Source organism: Dermacentor variabilis, chromosome 2, assembly GCF_050947875.1.
Source record: "Dermacentor variabilis isolate Ectoservices chromosome 2, ASM5094787v1, whole genome shotgun sequence".
Lineage (NCBI taxonomy): Eukaryota > Metazoa > Arthropoda > Arachnida > Ixodida > Ixodidae > Dermacentor > Dermacentor variabilis.
The window spans coordinates 39,273,443-39,294,344 of record NC_134569.1 but is presented as its reverse complement, the minus strand read 5'-3'; the positions used below and the strand labels follow the sequence as shown (position 1 = coordinate 39,294,344).

Here is a 20,902-nt window from a genome sequence, read left to right as displayed (position 1 = left end):
GCAACTCTCGATTGGACGCATACGCACCTCAGCAACACGTGGGGGGCAGATCACTTCATCGCGCGGCATGGCGAAGCCTTATTTGAGGCTGCCCTACTGCCAGAACCACGACTTAATTATGAGGTCCACCGTAGCAGGGGACATAGCATTAGTTGTGACTATACTTGGGGTTGTTTAACTGCCAGGATCGAATCCGCGACCTCGAGAGCTCAGAAGTGCAACCGCCATGTAGCCACTGGACTACCGCGGTGGGCACGTTGAAAACAATCACTGGAATCCAGCAGCTACCCCTAAGTATAGCTGCTGCTGCTCGCGCAGTCCGCAGCCGGCTGCTCGAACACGCTAGACAATTTTGATTCACGCCATACGTTGATGACACTGTGAAAAAGAAAGAAGTTACAGAAGCCTTACCCGTGGCCACATAGCAGATGACCCAGGAGCCCCATGAGGTATCCAGTACGAAGGCGGCCAAGGAGCGGAGCTTGAGTCCGGCGCGCTCAAAGAACGGTCGTCTGTGACGCTGCCTCGGCGTGTCGGTAAGGAGCGGGTGCTCGGCCACGAATCGAACGGTGTCGTCGGACAGCTTCCGAGAGTCGGACGGGCAGCCACCCGCGTCGGCTGTTCCCGGGTATGTGGCAACGGGCGGAGTTATGGGCTTGCTCACCGAATACTTGTCGGGCACCTTCAGCTCGAAGAAAGTGGTGCCTTCGAAGGACTTCTCGATGTCTCGCATGCGGAAAGCGCACACGGCGGATTCCGGGTAGCCGCGACTAGGAAGACGGAGGGACGGCAACAATCGGGTTAAATGGCTGACCTTCGCAAAACGTGCTGTATACGTGTCACCCTTCGTGCGGCTGCAGTTCAGTGGACACTATAGGGAAACGCCGAGTCGTATTCTTTCAAAACTATCAGAGGAGAAAATGATGGCCATACTTTATTTCTTTCTTAATTTCGCACCGAAAGGTCAGCGCCCCTGCATCGGTGTAACCTTATGGATTTCAAAGTGTTTTCTCGTATTTGGGCCAATATGCTGCGCATATCATATTCTCAAAACTTGGAATGCCCAGTCTTTGGATCTTTTAGATTACAGTGAACTCCATCGTCGATTAGGCGCGAGCGAACTCTGTCAAAATCTATGACGTGATGGAGAGCTGGTACGAGAACTTAAGGCGGCGATGCCACCTGTTTTTGTTTTCTGCGGATTTTGTGGCTTCTCAAATCGCCTCCTATAGCGGTACTGTCTTTCTTTCTTTTTGTCTGTGCGTGTGCGTCTTCGTGTGCGCATGTACGTTTGCGTGTGTGTGTGTGTGTGTGTGTGTGTTTATTTGTGTATGTTTAGGTTGTAGATCGATAATTCCTTTGTACAAATCAGTTCATTTTCCCTTTAGTTTCCTTCAAGTAAACGTTCATAGTCAGGTGCCCCATAATGCCCTTATACTCCACCTCACAAGCCGTTTGCAGCAGCGTGGAAGCTGCAAGACTCCTTAGCCAATAGGAAGGCCGAACGCTCCCTCAAGATTTGTTCATCCGCGCCACGTCGTCTGCTCAGCGGCTGCTGATTTCGCGGTACACGACCTGCATGCGCAAAGGTTCCAACACTCCACGTACCGCTGTAGCATATCAAGTACCAAGCAAAAACAAAACTCTCTGATACCGCGATTAATCAGGCATTTGCGCCCGGAACTATATCCTGCCGCGCAAGAATACTGCCTGTGTACGCTTCGTACCTTCGGCAGTTGTGCAAACGACTTGAGAGCTGCAGCATAAACCGCCTGTTTGCATTTAACACTCGATGGAACAAGTTGTAGGTTCAGCAGCACGACGAATATTGCCCATTTTTGCGCATTTTGCAAATAGCAAAGCGCAGGTCGACGCGCATGCTACGTGTTTTGTTAAGTTATATACTCACGTGAGTGTGACGAAGACGCCAAACAGCACACCTCCTTCCAAGTCTGGAACCCAGAAGGAATCAACTGCGAAAATCCACCAAAACGAACGAATGCATAATCCATGACGTTTTTTGATAGTGTTTTCGCCCCGTAGCGACGAGCACAGTAGATAGTTGTTTAAATGGTGTTCTTAAGGCCAAGCAAGTAAAATTCAACAATTACACAATAATAAAGAAAAGACAACGGCTGAATTTGCGCGTACATCATAACTTATCTACGCTGAAAAGCACTCACCACTGCGCTTTATTATTGCTTTTTTTCCCTGCAGACTTCAGAACACCGAAAAAGGAAATACAGTCAAATAACGGGGCTCCCCGAGCGAGCTTTTAGGGTCCAAAATAAATGATAGATTTGCCGATAGTTTTACGACAGAATGAGACATTCATATAGTAAAGCTATAACCGTGATATAAAAATACGCTGCTCGCTTACAATTGAACGATCATGCAAGTTACTGTTAAAAAAATGTAGGTATACAACAGTTCAATAAAATAATAGAGCAAATAAAAGGATGTCCTTTTTTGACAGCCTTTTCCCTCAGCTAGAAAACAGAAAAGGCAATAACAATTGCCTCATTGCTCTAACTTCGAAATTTTAAAGTATTTCCACAAAAGCATTCTCCCTGTCTATACACTTACTTTTTGCGACAACCGCGAGTACTGACTGCTGTATAAACAGACATGGCGAATGGTCGCCGGGTTTAGAGTCGTTGGAAATAGCTCAGAAATTGTTTTGCAGCTTTCAAAATCCATCCAAGCTGGGAAACATCTCAAACGCTGTCGTGGCATGCGTCTTTCAGCGCTCGGTAAGTCGATTTCAAATTTCATTCTTTTTATCCATCCGCATTGTGCAGTCTAATATTGGTTTTAAAAAAATTGCGATCAACGTGATCCTTTTCCTGAGGCGGCCAGACGTATACTATCAGTACACATTGACACGTGACAAGTTGGAATCCACAGAAACGCGTTACGTTGTTACGACGCTAGCCTGTATTTGTAGCAGACTAAGGTACGTGTATTTGGGCCTACGCTCTGCTTAGAGACTAGTGGAGGTGTGCGAATAATGGAACCTTTCGAATAACAAATCGAATAGTCACTATTCGTAGCTCCAACTATTTTTCGAATACGTTTCAAATAATTTAAAACATCAACTGCGCCCAAATAAACGCGAAATTGTAGATAAATTACGGTAACTTTTTACCCCCGCCGGCAAAGCATAGGCATAAAACATGGCAATTGCGTATTGGAGCAGGCTACTCGTCGCTGAAGTAGCCGTAGTTTATAGTTTGTAAAGCAATCATTCGCCCTCTCTGAAGAGCTGTGTTCATGCGAAGAAACTACTTGTTTGCTCCTAATGTTCCATTTGTGCTTTTAATAAACAACACTTCATAACGTACTATGTAATGTATTAAACTTGAACACTTTAAGAATACTGACATGTGGACACCGTTTCATATTAATTCTGATAACGGGTATTCATTATTCGAAAACCGTTCGAAAAGTATTCGTTATTCGATTTGCTTCTGGCGCTGTTCGATGCGTATTCGATTCGGTCTCAGAAATACCTATTCGCACACCCCTAGAAACTAGCCACGGAGATATTGCTCATCGCAAGCCCGTGTAACTGCGCGTAAAAGGCGTTCTGATAACTTATTTCCTGTTTGCGGGCCAGTTTATACTGATAGCACGGAATCTCATGCGGCAGTCGTCATTTGGCCGTCGAGAAAAAAAAGCCTTAATAATCCAAATAAAAAAAAAAGCATTGCTTGCAACTGCCAAGATGAAAGAAGCTGGATAACTTACGGACAACGTACAGCCCCTTTCCTCCCCCCCCCCCCAGCCGCCCCAACACAATAATAAAATACCCTACTTCTGAATATGCCATAATTAAGGGTGGGCGAATATTCTAATTTTCGAATACGAACAGAATATTGCGCACTATTTGTATCGGTATTCGAAAAGGAACCTATTCGGTACTTTCGAATATCCGAAACTTTTGCGCCGCAGTGGCTGCGGCTGTGGACAAGTCCTGATCCTTGCGTTGCTCCGTCCAGTTGGCAAACCTAATCTGCACGGTCCGCTGGGCAGCCCTGTTAGGCTGTAGCTGTATCCAAGGCACGCGCACGCCTTCGAGCTACGTCACGGAACTCCAGCTACAGCGTTCGCCATCTATTGGACAAGAAGCTCTACCAAAAGGCCATCGCTTGCCGTTGCTCGTCAATTTGGGCAGCAGTGGTTGCGGCTGTGTTGAAGTACGGATCCTTGTGTTGCTCCGTCCAGGTTCGTTGCTCTTTTTGTGCACTCGATTCTGTATTGCGTTTTTGCCCTCAACCAATGATACCTCTGTATTGTGTTTACTTTTGATTTGCTGAACTTGAGCATGCCGACCTGAACTAGCAAAGGAATTCCAGGCTGTTCGTGAGGAGGTTGCAGAACTGAGAACTAGCTTAGTGATGTTCAATGACATCTGTGAATGTGTGATAAATTAAAATGAGGCACTGACTAAAGGAAACAAGGTCTTGAGAGATGAAAATAAGAAACTTAGTAAACAAATGTGTGATCTCGAACAATATTCGAAACTCAATAATGTTGAGCTGAAAGGCATCCCCGTATCAAAAGGCGAAGTCTGCCTGGCAGTCGTCCAAACTATTGGTGAGAAGGTTGATTGCCCAATCGCTAATGTAGATATAAACACTACACAGCAGGTGCCCCCGAAAAATGGAAGCCAAATTATTGCGCGATTCTGCTCGCGAAACAAGAAGGCCGAATTCACTAAAAAGGCAAGAAAGGCGCGGCTCTCTACCGATGACATACGGTTTGCCCAGAGCACAGGCCCCAAACTATGTGTATGCGAGTAATCATCTCACGCCAGAGCGAAAACGCCTATTTGCGCAGGCACTTGCGCTTAAAAGAGCACACCAGTGGAAGAACCTCTGGACCGATGATTGCACAATCAAACCCCGCATGACCGATGACAGCGGCGCGTTTCGAATTGCGTGTGCAGAAGACATTTGTATCTTCCGATAAATAAGCTGTTGTTTCTCATTTTAAGCCGACCTTAAATCACCATGGCTATCTACACGTGCCAACAAACGATAGATTTGTCACACAGAAAGTCATCAGCATTATCGCTTCTGCACCTAAACATACGCAGTCTTGGGAAACTTGATCATTCATTCTCTATCATATGTTTGTCTGAAACGTGGTTATTTGGCAACGACGACAACTTGTATGGATTACCAGGTTATCATTCTGAATATTGTAATCGCGAATCGTGCCGTGTAGATGGCAGTGCCATAATTGTAAACTCGTCCTCGACATACGCGTGTAGCCTTGATATTAGATTTCAAAATATCCCCTATGAATCTGGTTGGCTTGAATTTAATCATAGTGTTATACCAATTGACAGTCGTAACATCATCGCAGCTTCCATTTATCGGTCACCTTCATCTTCGTATCCAGAATTCTGCAGTCAGTTAAGCAACATTCTTAATAACTTGGTAATAAAAAAATAATGAATGAATGTTTGATATTTAATGGCTCAAGGGCCAAGTATGGCAAAAGAGCGCCATGCCCATGGTAATGAGTTCGCAGTGTAGTTATGAGTGCTATGAAGTCGGTGGCTCGTGGCTGCAAAGGGGCCTTAAAAATAGTCGCCATAAAGTGAGAAGAATCGGTATAGTAAGATTATGGCGATGAGAGGTAATATAAAATAAGAACATTGTTATATCTGGTGATATTAATATTAGCATCATCAATCCTGACAGTGCATCATGTTTAGAGTATACGTACTGTTTATACAGCTTTGGCTTTTCTTCGCATATTTCAGCTCCAACTACGAATGATTTACTGGGCTCCAGTACGCTAATAGATCATATTATTTCCAACATTTCATCTGGTCACATTGCAGGAGTGGCAGCTCATTGCGTTAAAGAACATAATCCCATTTTTTACACCTTAGGCTTTAAAGATATACAGAGTAATAATACATTGCCAAAGCGACGATTTGACTCCGTCAATGTTGTGCAGTTAATTCGTGCATTCGACGACTGCAGATGATTTTCTCCAGGTCGTCACATCATTGAAGACTACAAACGCTGGCTTAGACCACACTGATACTCGTAAAGTAAAACTCATTTCGCATGAAATATCGTCAGTTTTGGCACTAATCAATAACAAACTGTTTTGTGCAGGGGTATTTGCAAGCTGTCTTAAAGCTGGTAGAATAGTTCCTGTTTTCAAGAAAGGTAATCAGACTTCAGTAGGGAATTACAGGCCAATTTGTATCCTTCATTTCTTTTGATAAAGTCATTGAAAAGCTTTTCTACACTCGAGTAATGCGCTATTTAAAGAAATTTAACCTTTTAGTTCCTCAGGAATTCGGATTTCGCCAAGGATATTCAACCGAACTGGTACTTTAACGTTAACTTTAACTTTAACTGAAGAGATCAAGCAAGCTATTGTCAAAGGTCTAATTGTGGGTTCTGTATTCCTCGATCTGACGAAGGTATTCGTCACTAAACTTTTTTAGAGACTACTTGACTAAGCGGCCTCATATCGTACAGGTTAATGGCCATCTCTTTTCTCCTAAGCAAATTCACATAGGAGTCCCACAGGAATCAATTCTAGGCCCACTTTTAGTTTCGATGTTTATTAATAACCTACCCACTGTTATTGCTATGACAAAGTGCATACTTTACGCTGATGACACGACCATCGTTACATCCAGTAAATCAATTGCCACACTCCATCCTAACCTTAACACCCACCTCAACAAAATTACTTTATGGTGCCAAAATAATCATCTGTACATTAATCTAACTAAAACCACATTTATGGTGCTCCATTCCCAACGAAATTCAATCGACGTTCCGCCTTCTGTTCACATTGGTGATTACGTCATACAAGTTTCGAACGAAGCGCGGTTCCTCGGTGTCATCTTAGATACTGAACTAAAATTTCATGGACACGCCCGATCACTTGTGGAAAAGATTGTCTTTGGCATCCACATTATTGTCAAGACAAGAACTTATTTTCCACCTTACATCGTACGATCTTTGTATTTTGCTTATATTCATAGCCATCTTTCGTATTGTGTATCGTCATGGGCCGATACGTATTCTACGCATATTGTGAAGGTCTGCAGTGACTTCAAAACCAAGGGATGAGACTAATGACTTTCAGCCCATTTGATTTGTCCTGCAGGTCAATGTTTCCTAAACTTAACATTCTCTCGTTATTCCGTCAGAAACTATCCATAATTGCATATAGGCTCATCACACGCGACAGGTTCATTGAATGTATTGATCCTGAACACATTACTAACAACAACAGTACCCAGTTTTGACTGCGCAATAATCTTATTTTACCTGACATAAGGGCGAATTATTGCAAGTAGACATCTATCTTCTCTGGTATAGCAATATGGACTTCATTACCTTTCAAAAGAAAATCATCACACACCGTTCATACATTTCCCGCGCGCACCAAGAAACATTTCATTAATGAATTAACCGACTCATCTTAATTTCTTAATTAACTATCAATACGCATGCCGTCTTGCTGTGTAACATTTGTTTTTGCATATGTAATTAATATTATTGATGATTAAACGAGTTTGGTATCTCATGCCCGGTTGATTATTGTTGTTAATAATCGGTGCTATTCTCCTTTTTCACCCTTTCGAGTATTCTTTATGTTGTTTTTTCAATAATTATCATTGCCATTAACTTATCTATCCAATTTTCTGTTATAGATAATAAACTTGCCTAATTATTATTCTCATTGTTCACATGACCGTACTTCTTTGCTGGTTTTGTATAATTACCTTACTTATGCAATCATAGGAGGTCCCCCTGGTAGTTTTTTCAAAACTCTGGGACCTCCTGCTGTAATACCATTACCGTGTAACTCCTACATGACTGTTGCAATAAACTTGACTTGGCTAACCAGATATTTCGCAACCGCAGACGAGTAAAGTCCCCTTACTGTTATCCGTCTTTTAAGCAAGTATCGCAAATTTGCAGAAGTGAGACAACGACAAACGCTTTCGAAGCAATCCAGAACCAAAATTGGAAATGCAAGTTGGTGGTGGAAGCCTACATGACAACCTGTACGCGTTTCTTGTGGCCTCTCATTTAGTGTCTGGCACTCTAGTCATGTAGCAGTTTTACCTTTTACGATACAACTGGAGATGTTTTCCTTGCAACGGGTCCTTTTACATCTGCTAAGGGCGCACAAGTCCTATAGGATTCTTTTTTAAAGAACTTTGTTTTCCGTAACCATTTATTTAGCGTTCTTTTATTATTATTATTATTTTGAAAGATAATCGTAAGCAGCCATTCATTCTGGGATAGTTTATTTACGACCAGGCTCTAAAGATATTAAGAGCCTATTTGTGCAGTTTGCTAAACGATAGTTGATTATGCTCTGTTTAAAACCGTTATTCTTTCCCACGATATTCATTTTCAGAGAAAATTGCCTTTTTACACGAGTCAGTACGTGTGTGGTGCTTGCGTTAGCGAAATAAATATTCTTGCTGTAAATATATCCATCTGCGTATGGCTCTTTGATACTCCATCCAATAATCAATACCTATTGTCCGTATTAAAGAAAATGGACATTTGCCCAGTTCTAGTAAAAATGACTTATTCAGCACGCACTCCCATGGACTCCTTGTCGTTCCTAGGAAATCTAGCTTGTTCACTACTCACGTATCTCATCGTAAGTGAAATCTCCTTTCTTCGTTTGTTGGAGCGCGGACTTGTCCGCGCAGCGGAGACGAATTTTCAAGAAGGAGGTCCACCGCTGAGACAGTGTGCGGCTTCCTGGGTTGCCACCTAGGTCATTCTGTTCGTCCCGGGAAGAACGGTGGTTCGGAGAAGAAGATAATTGTCACAAAAAGAAAAAGAAAAGAGACATTGTACATAACTGTCAGAGTCAGCGATAGCTTTCCTATGCCCAGCACACTTTCGTCTTCATGCCGACCCGTCATTCGCGGGAAACCTTTTGTGTACAATGTAATTAGGCGAGCCTTTATTCTGTACAGAATCGGCGACAACATTGCAAAAAAAAAAGTTTCAACACAGTAGGCGCGTCACGACGGCCGGTTAACTGCGACGATACGGCGAAATCCCGCTTCAACGCACTTATTTCTCTGGTGACTCGCACCGTGCGCTATATACCGATGAGGGTCCTTACACACGTGATCTCAATGAGCTCTTACCGCTACGACCCGTGACCACCAATCAGGTGCCCCTCAATCGCCTTCCCCGCATCTGCGCTTCTTTTCTCCGCTACACTGTTCTTCGACTCCTTATTCTTCTTACCTTCTCTTTTCGCGCACCCCAGTTATCGTGTGAGAACGCCGTCCCGCACAACTTTCGAAAGTACGCGACGAAGACAAAAAAGCCCATCGGGCTTCAATAACGAGAAAAGTGTTCCCAAACATTTCTAAAAATTTTATTGTAACGTATCAGAGCAGCAACTTCAGAAACACCGCACTGAATTAGTCCAGATTTACTAAACCCACTTGCAATAATTAATTGTGCGCTCAAATGTAAGTGTGCCAACGTTATTGCAATCTGCGCCACTCGGGAAGCGTCCGGCGGCCGATGTCGAACTGGCGACTTCGTGCTTAGCAGCAAAACGACGCGTCCAGTGAGCCAACATGCTGGCTAGTCCTGAAGTAAGAATCAATGGATCAAGCATAAAAAAAGCGAATGAATCAGAACTCGAAAGAGGCAAATTTTATCAATAAAACGAGAAACAAGCAGAGTTTTTGCCGGATTTCAGGCCAGTAAAATATCGCGATAGCACGTTACCCATTAAAACAATGAAAAAGCTAGCTCTATCGCAAGCTGCTCCGTTTTTCGGTACTACAGCGTAGCTTTATTTGTTTTTCATGTTTTTTTTTACTCAAGTGTAATTGTGGGCCCGCAGTCGATACAGAAATTACCATACGAGCACGAAGAGCTGGCAAACAGAGATTCGCGAATGCGCACTAAAATTACTGAACTAAATTTTATTGCGAAAACAATTATATGGACACTCCAAATGAATTTTTGCCATCGTCGTCGGCATGAGGTTCCGTATATGTTTAGGTATATGTACGCTATGTGGCATGACATGCTGCATTACATGCGATATATACTGCCACACCTTTCTATTACTAAAGTTACTCATAGCAGGTCTTATCATAAGCCAGCAAACAAGGACATCCAGGACAACATAAGGGGAATTACTTGTACTTACTAATTGAATTAAAGAAATGATAAATTAATGGCAGTGAAAGTGGATGAACAAACAGCTTGCCGCAGGTGGGGAATGATCCCACGTCTTCGCATTCTACGTGCGATGCTCTAACCAATTGAGCTACCGTGGCGCCGTTTCCCCATGCACTATCTTGGGTATTCTAACCCAATGTTCTAACATGTTTCTATCGCATTCATTGTTTCGCCCTTATAGCGAAGCTGTGGTACTTTTGTACTACATTTGGGTTTAACCGATAATTCTGTTTGTACTGTCCGCTTTTCTTTTCGCTCCATCATCAGACCCTTGTCCCGCAGTTTCTTTGAGGGAAACTCGAGTGGCCGTTTCAGCGGTTGTGTCGGGATTATTATACGAGGCCACCAGATAATTTAACTTCACATCTCCATTTCGCCAGTCACATTCGCTCTCTCATAACTCTACAAAAGGTCGGCTCACATGCGCAGCCTTGCCTCACCTGCCCAACATCTTTGCCGCGTTAAATACATTTTGGTCAGGATTAAACCACTGACATAAAGGAGAAAGAAAGTTACGAATAAGTGCCGCAAATACTCGTGTTAATAAAAGGACATACCCTCTCCACGTTACCAACTGAAAGTTGTTGAAATGCGGGCGGCCTTCAGAACCATCGTTTTTAAAAGTGCTGCCCATTGAGTTATGTTTGGTTGTTGCGCTAATCTTTAACACATGGCCGCAGTGGCAATGTCCAAAATTCTTGCGTACCAAAACATAGGTAATACACTTCCACCGTCGTCACAACTATACGTATTTCTCTAACAATCAATCTGTAGCTACTACTGGTACGTACCTATAAGTACCTAGGCGTTCATTTTACCCATGATGTAGCCTGTATTTATCACAATAAACAAATTATAAACACCACCAACCATCTTCTTGGGTACATACGCTGTAGATTATGAATGCGCCATACATATATCTATCCTTCTACAAAATTGTTAGCTTATGAAACCTTAATTTGCCATAAATTAGAGTATACTTCCGTCATTTTTGATGCACAAGTCAACCTAGTCAAAACCATCGAGTACATTCGTACCTGAGCCACTCGCTTTGTTCTGTGTGATTACTCCTAAAAAAGTAACATTTCAGTATTAGACCACATCCTCAGTTTAACATTCTGCCCCCCCCCCTCCCACCGAAAATATATGGGCTTTATAATTTTTTACAAATTTTACCATTAATTCTCCCCGAACTTGCAATTCACGAGACCACATTACCGGACCTCACGTAATAGCCACCCATATGCTACATGCCCGCTTCACGCCCGTACAGCGGTATTTTAGCACTCCTTTTTGCTGACGGCCAAAGACTGGAATCATTCACTCACCGATGTTGTGCTTGTTATTGATACATTTCGTTTCAGGAAAGCCATCGAAGGTGCCCATTTCCCAAAGTACCCATAATGACCCACCAGTCGCCATATTATGCTCACTGCCTCATGTAATGCCCCAACCGAGGGACGTTTCAAGTATTGATAAATGAGAATAGGTAAAACAATGAACTCCGAAACGCGTTTCGTGTGCCTCCATCCTTTCATGGTACCGGACCAAGAGGTTCGTTTGCTCACCTTGCATACGCGACCCACAGTGGAGACAACCCGTTGACCGCACACCTTGGTCTCGAGGGCAGCCTCGCGGAACACGAAATAGGCGTACCTGCCCCACGCGATGGCGCCCACCGAGTGCGGGTCTGCGATCAACAGAGCGTCGGGTTGGGGGTGACACCCTATGAAGTGCGGATGCTCGAGTGCATGCCGTGTGCAGGAGTGCTGCGCCTATGGATCAAAGGGCAAGCATGGGCTCGTCGTGAAATCGTGACGATATGGAAATGAACGGGCTGGGTCGACCACTCAAGTCATAGGGAAATGAAAATGTGCAGTAAGTGGCAAGCGCGGTAAAATTTTATCGGCTCGCACTGGCAGCGATCCAAAGAACCGATTCACTGAACTTCGTGAATGCACACAATATATATATATATATATATATATATATATATATATATATATATATATATATATATATATTGCGGACCTAATCTTCCTCATCTGTATTTAGCTATATTCATCATCACTATCGCTTCGCTTCGCCGTTTTCGACGCGCAGTTCGTGTTTTACATATTTACATAACGCGTCGGCTCAACCCTTGTTTCACAAGTAGATGAGGTGCCGGATACCTATGCTGATGTCAGCTACACTGTAGTCCAATTTTTTCTGCCGCAGCGGCACTGAATGTGGTAGATCTAAGATATCAGATGCAATGCTCAATATTACGCATTTCATCACTTGAGGGCATGGCACTGTCGACAGCGCGGCAAAGCGCTAAAACGTCCTGAATGCGCGATGTGATGCTGGACCCGCCGTGGTGGTGTAGTGGCTACGGCGTTTCGCTCCTAAGCCCGAGGGTGCGGTATCGAATCCCGGCCGCGGCGGCAGCATTTCGATGGGGGTGAAATTCATAAACGCCCGTGTACCATGCATTGGTCATACGTTGAAAAACCCCTCAACGAAGAGGTCCAAATTAATCCGAAGACCCTCACTATGGCGTGCCTCATAATCAAATTGGGGTTCTGGCACGTAAAACCTCAAAATTTATTTTAATTTTAACGTAATGCTGGACCTTCGTAGAAAGCTTGGGCTGAATTAGCAACACCTTTTGTTCGTAGGTGATGTTCTTCGTTGGCCGGACGCGTTTGGTTATATTTCCGACGTCACGGTTTGCTGCAATCTACTCTCGCGAAGAGAAGAATTTTTTTTTTATGTAAAACACAACTTTCTGCTTTATTAGGCCTGTATGCTGTACCATAGCCGATGTTATATGTGGAGGCTTATGTCGTGATTTGTTGATTTATTACGCAGAACACAGTTGTGCAATGACTAGCAATACTTCGACGGTCGAAAGATCGTGCTGTAGTATAAGCCGGAGCATCCAACACCCCATACCCAGTTGGCCAAGAATGGGGTAGACCAAATAAGAGTAATTTCATAATATCAAATAACTTCGGATACAATTCGCTATTTGATTAGAATTACGTGTGCATTAGAGGTACTTTAGAGCCGGTGTGGTCAGGATATTTTGTTTGATTATGCCGATTAGAGGCGCGCTAACGCGCACTATAATTTGTCGGTCAACATGCAGTGCTATGTACATATAAGGTTGTTTTCTGGTGTTTGGCTCAAGTGGGGCTATCAGGCGAGAAACCGACCTTGAAGTGATGGCCCATGCCAAACGACAGGTAATGTGCAGTTATAGATTCGCCTTACAGGGATACTAAAGGGGAAGAAAATACAACTCGAGCTGCGTTAGTAAACTATTCTTCTACAATACCAATATAGCCACTCGTACCGTGAGAAGAGGCATGGTACGCCAGAAAAGGCACAAAAAAAGAAACAAGGCTGATGGAGACTCCGCCTACAACTTCCCTCAACAGCCAGCCGTGATCGCATAAACCTTTTACTGCGCCAGAATGGCCGAAATGCGTGAAAAAAGCTTCAAAATCCATAATGTACGACTGACGTATCGATGATTGGGTTTCAGTGCGAAATAAAAAAGAAAGAATAGAGCTTTTATATTCATTTTCTCTTTCAATAATCAAGCTGTTACTAGGAAATTAAGGGAAATAGGGTTTTCAAGGAATACTTTATTCATTCAAACTGTTTCACCCTTTTTCTTGTCTCTTTAATATTAACGTTTAGCGCTGAGCAATTTCACGATTACGCGTCTTGATGTAGCAGCATGGCTGACGACTGAGCGGATCCACATAGGGAGTGCCAAAACGTCACGGGGTTCCGCTTCCTCATGACCACCTGCTGCATCACGACGTCTTGACACAACACGTCGTGGCATACAAAACCAAAACCATAGGTCCGAATTCTCGAAGGTGTACTTAGATATAGGTGCACATTGAAGAACCCCGGGTGGTCCACATTTCCGGAGTCCCCCACTACGACGTGCCTCATAATCGGATTGTGGTTTCGGCGCGTAAAACCCCATAATTTATTTTAATTCTCCAAGTTTCTCGTTTGTAAATGCTCTTGGTCATCGGCTGGCTGCCAACGCTTATAAGAAAGTCCAGAATTAGGATTTCCTGCAGCTTGCTCTTACGAACAATGGTAACGTAACAGAGAGAGAGAGAGAGTAACGTAAGGAAGTTCTTGTGTATACGGATGCTGAAACTGTATTCACAAAAAAAAGAAAAAATCCCGCACGCTACTACTGTTCCTAAGAGGAAGTTCGAACCAATCCCGCTGCTGGACTTATGGCGTTTTTCACTGGTCGATCTGGAGCGGCCGCCGAAATCCTCGAGCGAGCGCTCGGGTTTCCCAAATCCGAATCGGCCAGTGGAGCGCAAAAACGCTCCGCGGGGGATCACACAGGAAGTCTGCATACACGTTGCACAAACCGGTTCCGGAAACCATGCCCGACTTCCGCTCTGTGCGTTTCCACGGCAACCAAACTCACCGTCCCCCGTGTGTAATTTGAGCGCGGCAGTCGCATAGTCCGTCATTTCCATGTCGCGCCCGCAAGTATTGTGCATGGACAACGTGCATAGAAGGCTTCGTACAGCACCTGCGTCACATCGTAATCGCTGTCGTCCGAGCACTCATCGCTAAACGCGAGCACTGCAGCAGCACCGAACGCAGCCATTTTGCGAAGCAGTCTTGTGCGTACCAACCGGGTACCGATTTCGCTTGAAGACGGAAGTGACGCGAACTATTTCCGCCCGAATCCGCGCCTCGGCGGCGGAGCAAGTGATAGCGATCCGGCGCGGAGCGAGTTGATCCGAAACGACCAGTGGAACGCGCGAACCCGCTCCAGATCGACCAGTGAAATTCGGATTCGTTGCCGCGGAGCAATAAATCCTGCTCCGAATCGACCAGTGAAAAACGCCATTAATATTAGCGAAAGTGGCCAGCCAACGGTCATCAACAATTACAAGCAAAAAACTTGGTGAATTACACCTGTGGTGCATAGAAAAGTTACCGCAAATTGTTAGGGGGCTCCGAGGCTTGTGCGTATTTTTTCTAGTGTCTCGAGGTACAGCCCCTTCACCGAAAGCAAAAGAAATTATGTAGATCCAACGCACCTGTTCGAACCTATGTGAAGACGCTTTTGGGAAGCGCTTAATGGAGTGTTATAAATTTGTCCATTTCGTTCCTGCGCATTTGGCATGAGGAAAACTGGCACACAGCGCACGTAACTGCTCTCACGCACACATACTACGCGATATGACAAATTTGATATTGGCGTGTATTCATTTGTTTTTTCCTATTTAGTTTAAATGTGCGGGTCATCATTACCACAACCAATCATCAATCCCCTGCTGGAAGTATGTGTATCAAAGAGCTCGTTGGTAGCCTGATACCCTTTCTGGTTATGTGCACATACCCCCGTTCTCTCTCTCTCTTCCTTAGGGTGAGGTTGAATCTACTCGTTCAGTACCCGACCAACAAATCGCAGACCGGCCCACTGACCCAGGTTAGACTGTGGGATGGTAGGCAAAGAAAGCTCGCTTTAAAGTTTCACATAAGTACTTTTTTCGTAGCCCAGGTCATTAATTAAATTATGGGGTTTTACGAGCCAAGACCACTTTCTCATTATGAGGCACGCCGTAGTGGAGGACTCCGGAAATTTTGACCACCTCGGTTTCTTTAACGTGCACCTAAATCTAAGCACACGGGTGTTTTCGCGTTTCGCCCCCATCGAAATGCGGCCGCCGTGGCCGCGATTGGATCCCGCCACCTCGTGCTCAGCAGCCCAACACCATAGCCACTGAGTAACCACGGCGGGTGGCCAGGCCGTCGCTCACCAATAAGGACGGCGGTGCTGGTGGTGTCGGTCAGCAGGTGGGGGTAGCCCGTCCCATCTGATTTCTCCTTTGCAATGGGCGCACGGTAGAGGGCGTGCTTGTTGCCAGACAGCGGCCATATGCTCACTACGCTCGAAGCGCCAGGTTCGGGAGCGTTGTCTGCGGCCAAGAAATCGGAAAAGTGGCTCATCACTACTGAGTAGAATACTTTTGCACCCTTGAGGGTGCTCGGTTTGTTCCGTGGCTTACAACCACACCCTAAATTAAGGGGTAGGTTTGAGTCGTTACGAAGGGAGGAAGAGGAGTTTTTCTATTTGGCGGATTTTTGTGGCAGGTGAACATAACAATAAAATAGGCAACACGAAAACTACATGGACTAAACTTTCGTAGCTCTTACTGTCAAATCATCCTCTCAGTTGTATGTCTGCGCACCAGGTGGACAGGATTATTACACAATTTTCTACTGCGGCTTGTCTCATTTCAGGCGTAGTTCGAGCTAGCAGTCGCATATAGCAAAACTGTATATTTCTTTCCGCAGCTTAAGAGTAACGGTGCTGCAGCCATGGGACGAACTACACACAACGATAATTTGCACCATTAAGGGTGTTTTCTTCTGTCTTTAACTGCCCCGCTTACATCTTTCACTCTTCAAAAACACTGCCCCCTTTGGGGCTTGTCTTGTGCCACAACGATAATCGCACCTGCCCTACTTGCGTTTCCTTATCTGAAAGCTCTGCGCTCGCTAATTTATTGGCAAGAATGCTATGTCACGGTGATAACGCGCATGTCGTTCGTGATCTGGGAATACCGGACGAGCCGTATGGAAGAAAGGAAAGGCAGGCAAGGTAGATGATGATCGTCGTTGTGAGGCAAGATAAGCCCCAAAGGGTGCACATCTTTTAAGAGTGTTTGGAATGGGTATCTGCTGAACTAATACACCTGTATGAAAGCGGGACTCTTTCGGAATTGAATCCTTTCCCCCGATAAGTGTTCTGCCGGAATGCACATTACGTTTTCTTTCTCACAGTGATATTTGTTATGCTATCACTACCCTAGTCTTTTGAATGTCCACCGAAGTATTCCAAAGTGCTTTCCAAGGCGTTTATAACAACAAATGATGTGAATAAAAAAAAAGCCGCGCAGCACCCCCGCTCGGCTTTGAACTGCGGAACTACAGATGGCCAGCCTGAAGTGTTACTTCTCGGTCACTCCACGTTTCTTCTTTCTTCATTGCCGCTATAGAAAAAGACTGTACAGAGTACATTCGTTAAAACCAGGCAGCCTATATTTGACTGATACGTCAGAAATAAATTTTAGAGCGCAGCTCTTAGTTTCCCGTTCCAGCGGCGAGCGTCGGCGGTGCAACCGAGCGAACGAGCACAGCGAAAGATGAAAGAGCGAACGCGGAGCAGGAGATGAAAAACGCGAGCCGCGAGCGGCGGAGACCAGTGATAGCGGCCCCTTCAGCGATGTGCGCGCGGGAAACTGGTGTGATGCCGACCCGCCCGACCGCTCGTTTCGTACTATCGTCCACTCGCGACAACTCTCGCTCGCACATGTTTTGGTTTACATGGTTAGGTATCATTCGCGCTTGTTTCGATTGTCATGGTTTGCGATTTTTGTAACCAGATTGTATGCGCGACGCGAATTGTTTCGTACTTCCTGGAAGCCACACGGGCACCAGCGATTACAGTGGAACCTTCGACGAGTCATGTCGAAGGCGACCTAAACAGCTGCCCTCCAAATTCGCATTAGTGAATATTGTAACCGCCGGTGAATTTTTGTCGCTACAACCAAGTCATCAAGGCCTGTAAGTGATGTAGGCGGTTCAGGCAGCGCCCGATACCAGTCAAAAGCGTGGCAGTTTGGGCGAGTTGGTATGTCATAACTGTTTAAGGCTATTAGCGCAGCTCAGGACGAGCAAAAAAGGAAAGAGGTAGGGGTAATCAAAGGGAGCGGAAAACAGGGTGAGCGCTAACTTCCAACTGAGGTTTATTTCGTGACACAAGACTACTTATACATTCGCAAACCATGTGACATCAACAAAGAAAACCAAGCAAGAAAACCGATAGCAACCAAGTGGCAACACATTCATACAGCCTGTGGCTGCAGTCGGAGATACGCCAATTCATTTCTTGATAATGATAATGAGGGTGAGCTTACACATGCATGGCCCAGACCAATGATAGCCTTTGCTTCGATGATTTTTCTTGTGAGCTGATTACGACTGCAACCAAGAATGACGCATTCCTCTAAGACAGGTTCGCAACCACAATGAATATGAATGAAAAACGGAGTATGCATTGGTTCCTGCATTGCCCCGCTCCTCAGTGATTTATTTTTAGCTCGCCTAGACGTCGCCATGTCAGTCAACCTTTATCAGACTAACATTTTTAAAATATTTCGTTACGTGGACGATTTTTTGTTTTGTAGGCAGTGTTCACCGGCTGACCTTGAGACTGAGGTTGCCTCGGTTATGCCAATAATCCAAGAATGCCTTGCGCCCCTCGACGTTACCTACGAACTCCCACAGGATCATAAGATCCGGTTTTTGGATTTGCGCTTATCTTGTTCTGATATTCATACGTGTTGGTACTATGAACCTCGTGCTAACAAACCACTTCTTCCGTTCCATTCCACCCATTCTAAGTTGGTGAAGTGAGGCATTGCTAACCTTTGCCTTAATAATGCTCTGAAAAAGTCGTGCCACCATAGTGTTTCGTCTAGCTTTGCCTCTCAGTGCGAACGGCTTTCGCAGGCTGGTTATCCCGTGTCCCTACAAGTGTCAATAGCAGAACGAATTCTAAGACAGTGTAGAAAAGACAACCAGCACGCAGATAATCCTGTAACTACTCGGGGTAGGACTAGCGTCATCCCTTATATTCACACCGTCTCACATAATCTTAAGAAAATCGCCCAGCGAGCGAATGTTCGTGTAGTATTTTCTGCCCCCAATAAGCTCATGAGGATTTGCAAACTCACTAATCCGAATAAGGTAGCTCCTCTTTCCTGCGACAAGAACCACAAAAATAAGTTTGTTAATTGCGCACATTGTGTTGTTTATTCTTTTCCACTCAAGTGCGGAAAACGTTACGTAGGTCAAACTGGCCGATGCCTGAATGACAGGCTGCGCGAGCATGGTTACAATGCCAGGAATTGTATTACAGCTGGGGGGTTTCTCGCGCAGCACTGCAAAACGTGTGGTTGCGAACCTGTCTTAGAGGAATGCGTCATTCTTGGTTGCAGTCGTAATCAGCTCACAAGAAAAATCATCGAAGCAAAGGCTATCATTGGTCTGGGCCATGCATGTGTAAGCTCACCCTCATTATCATTATCAAGAAATGAATTGGCGTATCTCCGACTGCAGCCACAGGCTGTATGAATGTGTTGCCACTTGGTTGCTATCGGTTTTCTTGCTTGGTTTTCTTTGTTGATGTCACATGGTTTGCGAATGTATAAGTAGTCTTGTGTCACGAAATAAACCTCAGTTGGAAGTTAGCGCTCACCCTGTTTTCCGCTCCCTTTGATTACCCCTACCTCTTTCCTTTTTTGCTCGTCCTGAGCTGCGCTAATCGCCTTAAACTCGATACCAGTGCCTGTACTGCGCAAAATTTTTTCACGTGCAGAGCATCTATCGTCGTCAGGACGTTTAACCTGCATGCGCGTTTTCCACAAGCTGTGGAGCCAAAGGAGCATAATTTATTCAAAAGGGACTTCGGGTCTATCCACTTGTAGAAGTATAATTACGGATAGAGTTGTGGTTCATTTTTAGAGGAGTGCAGACACCAAATTCTCGGGTGACAATTTTTTTACCATCATTACAAAGCATCGAGGGGTACATAATAACCTAACATAACATAACGTAGCATAACATAATATAATAACATAACGAGCGCAGGACTGTGTCCGCACTAATGAAATATCGCGAAATGTTTGAGCGCACAGGTGCTCGTTTCAATATTCCCGCCAGAAGGGGCGAATAAGCTTTGAATGGCGCTAATGTTGAGTACCGGACGTTGCGGAGGTCACGTGAACCACCAAAGCATGGACGACAGCAAACTCGTGCTTCGTCTGCACTTGCGTCCGCGTTCGTCGACGCCGGAGCATGGTAGATGACGCGCACTTGAGTCTCCCGGCCGTGTTTCACCAAACGCACGTGTAGCCGCTCTGAAAGTGCGTCGCCACCAACGTCTTTAAGGTCACGCTATTTTTCTATCAACAATGACGTTTTCGTGATGGCTGTCGCAAACTATGGTCACGCGAGGTAACTCGAATTCACGAGTGCGGCAAGCACATTTGTCCGCACGTGAGAAAAATGATCAAAATGTACAGTGCAAATAAAAAATGTAAAAAAGAATTGCAGAAAAGGAAAAATATAGGGACGACATGATTGCCCTATCTGCATCATAAAGAACTAGGTAGATCCTATACGTGCTGCGGAAATCAATGCTATGCGAAGCATTTTGCATGTATCTGGCTATCCATAAATGTTTGTGGTTCTTCGAAAAGTTTCCAGATAGACCTATGTGTTTGCGTAAAGCAAGCAGTAGTGCATGTCGCGAGCGTGTGTGTAGCGATCGAATAACGACGACAGTATGACGACGACGGCGGTATGTGAGTTTTTCTTTGTTTGTTTCATTCCACCAAGAAATGTTACAATTTCGTTACGACCGGAGCCGATCGAGAAGGCGGTGCTGTATAACAGACTGTCTGTCTCAAAGCATTAGCTGCCACGAGGCGTGAATTGGAGAAACTGACACCTCCAGCCGATGACGCAAGGCAAACAGAGGGGTATGAGTCTGTGGCCGATTGGATACTATTACTCGCACAAGCGCTCTATAGCCCCTGGTATGTGACATCACG

The 20,902-nt window shown here is 44.9% G+C and overlaps 1 protein-coding gene and 1 non-coding gene across 2 annotated transcripts; both read right to left on the bottom strand.

Annotated features, from left to right (window-relative positions):
• Positions 1 to 267: 267 nt before the first annotated feature.
• Positions 268 to 16,229, bottom strand: LOC142570302 (semaphorin-6D-like). The gene is made up of 6 exons (XM_075678695.1): positions 16,040 to 16,229; positions 11,801 to 11,922; positions 8,661 to 8,796; positions 1,910 to 1,973; positions 412 to 770; positions 268 to 329 (listed from the first exon to the last, which is right to left on the bottom strand). Exons 1-6 carry the CDS (start codon positions 16,227 to 16,229, stop codon positions 268 to 270), a joined length of 933 nt encoding a protein of 310 aa, XP_075534810.1.
• TRNAL-UAG (transfer RNA leucine (anticodon UAG)) lies at positions 10,258 to 10,330 on the bottom strand. Its single transcript has one exon. It is a non-coding gene; the product is annotated as a tRNA-Leu (tRNA).
• Positions 16,230 to 20,902: the final 4,673 nt, after the last annotated feature.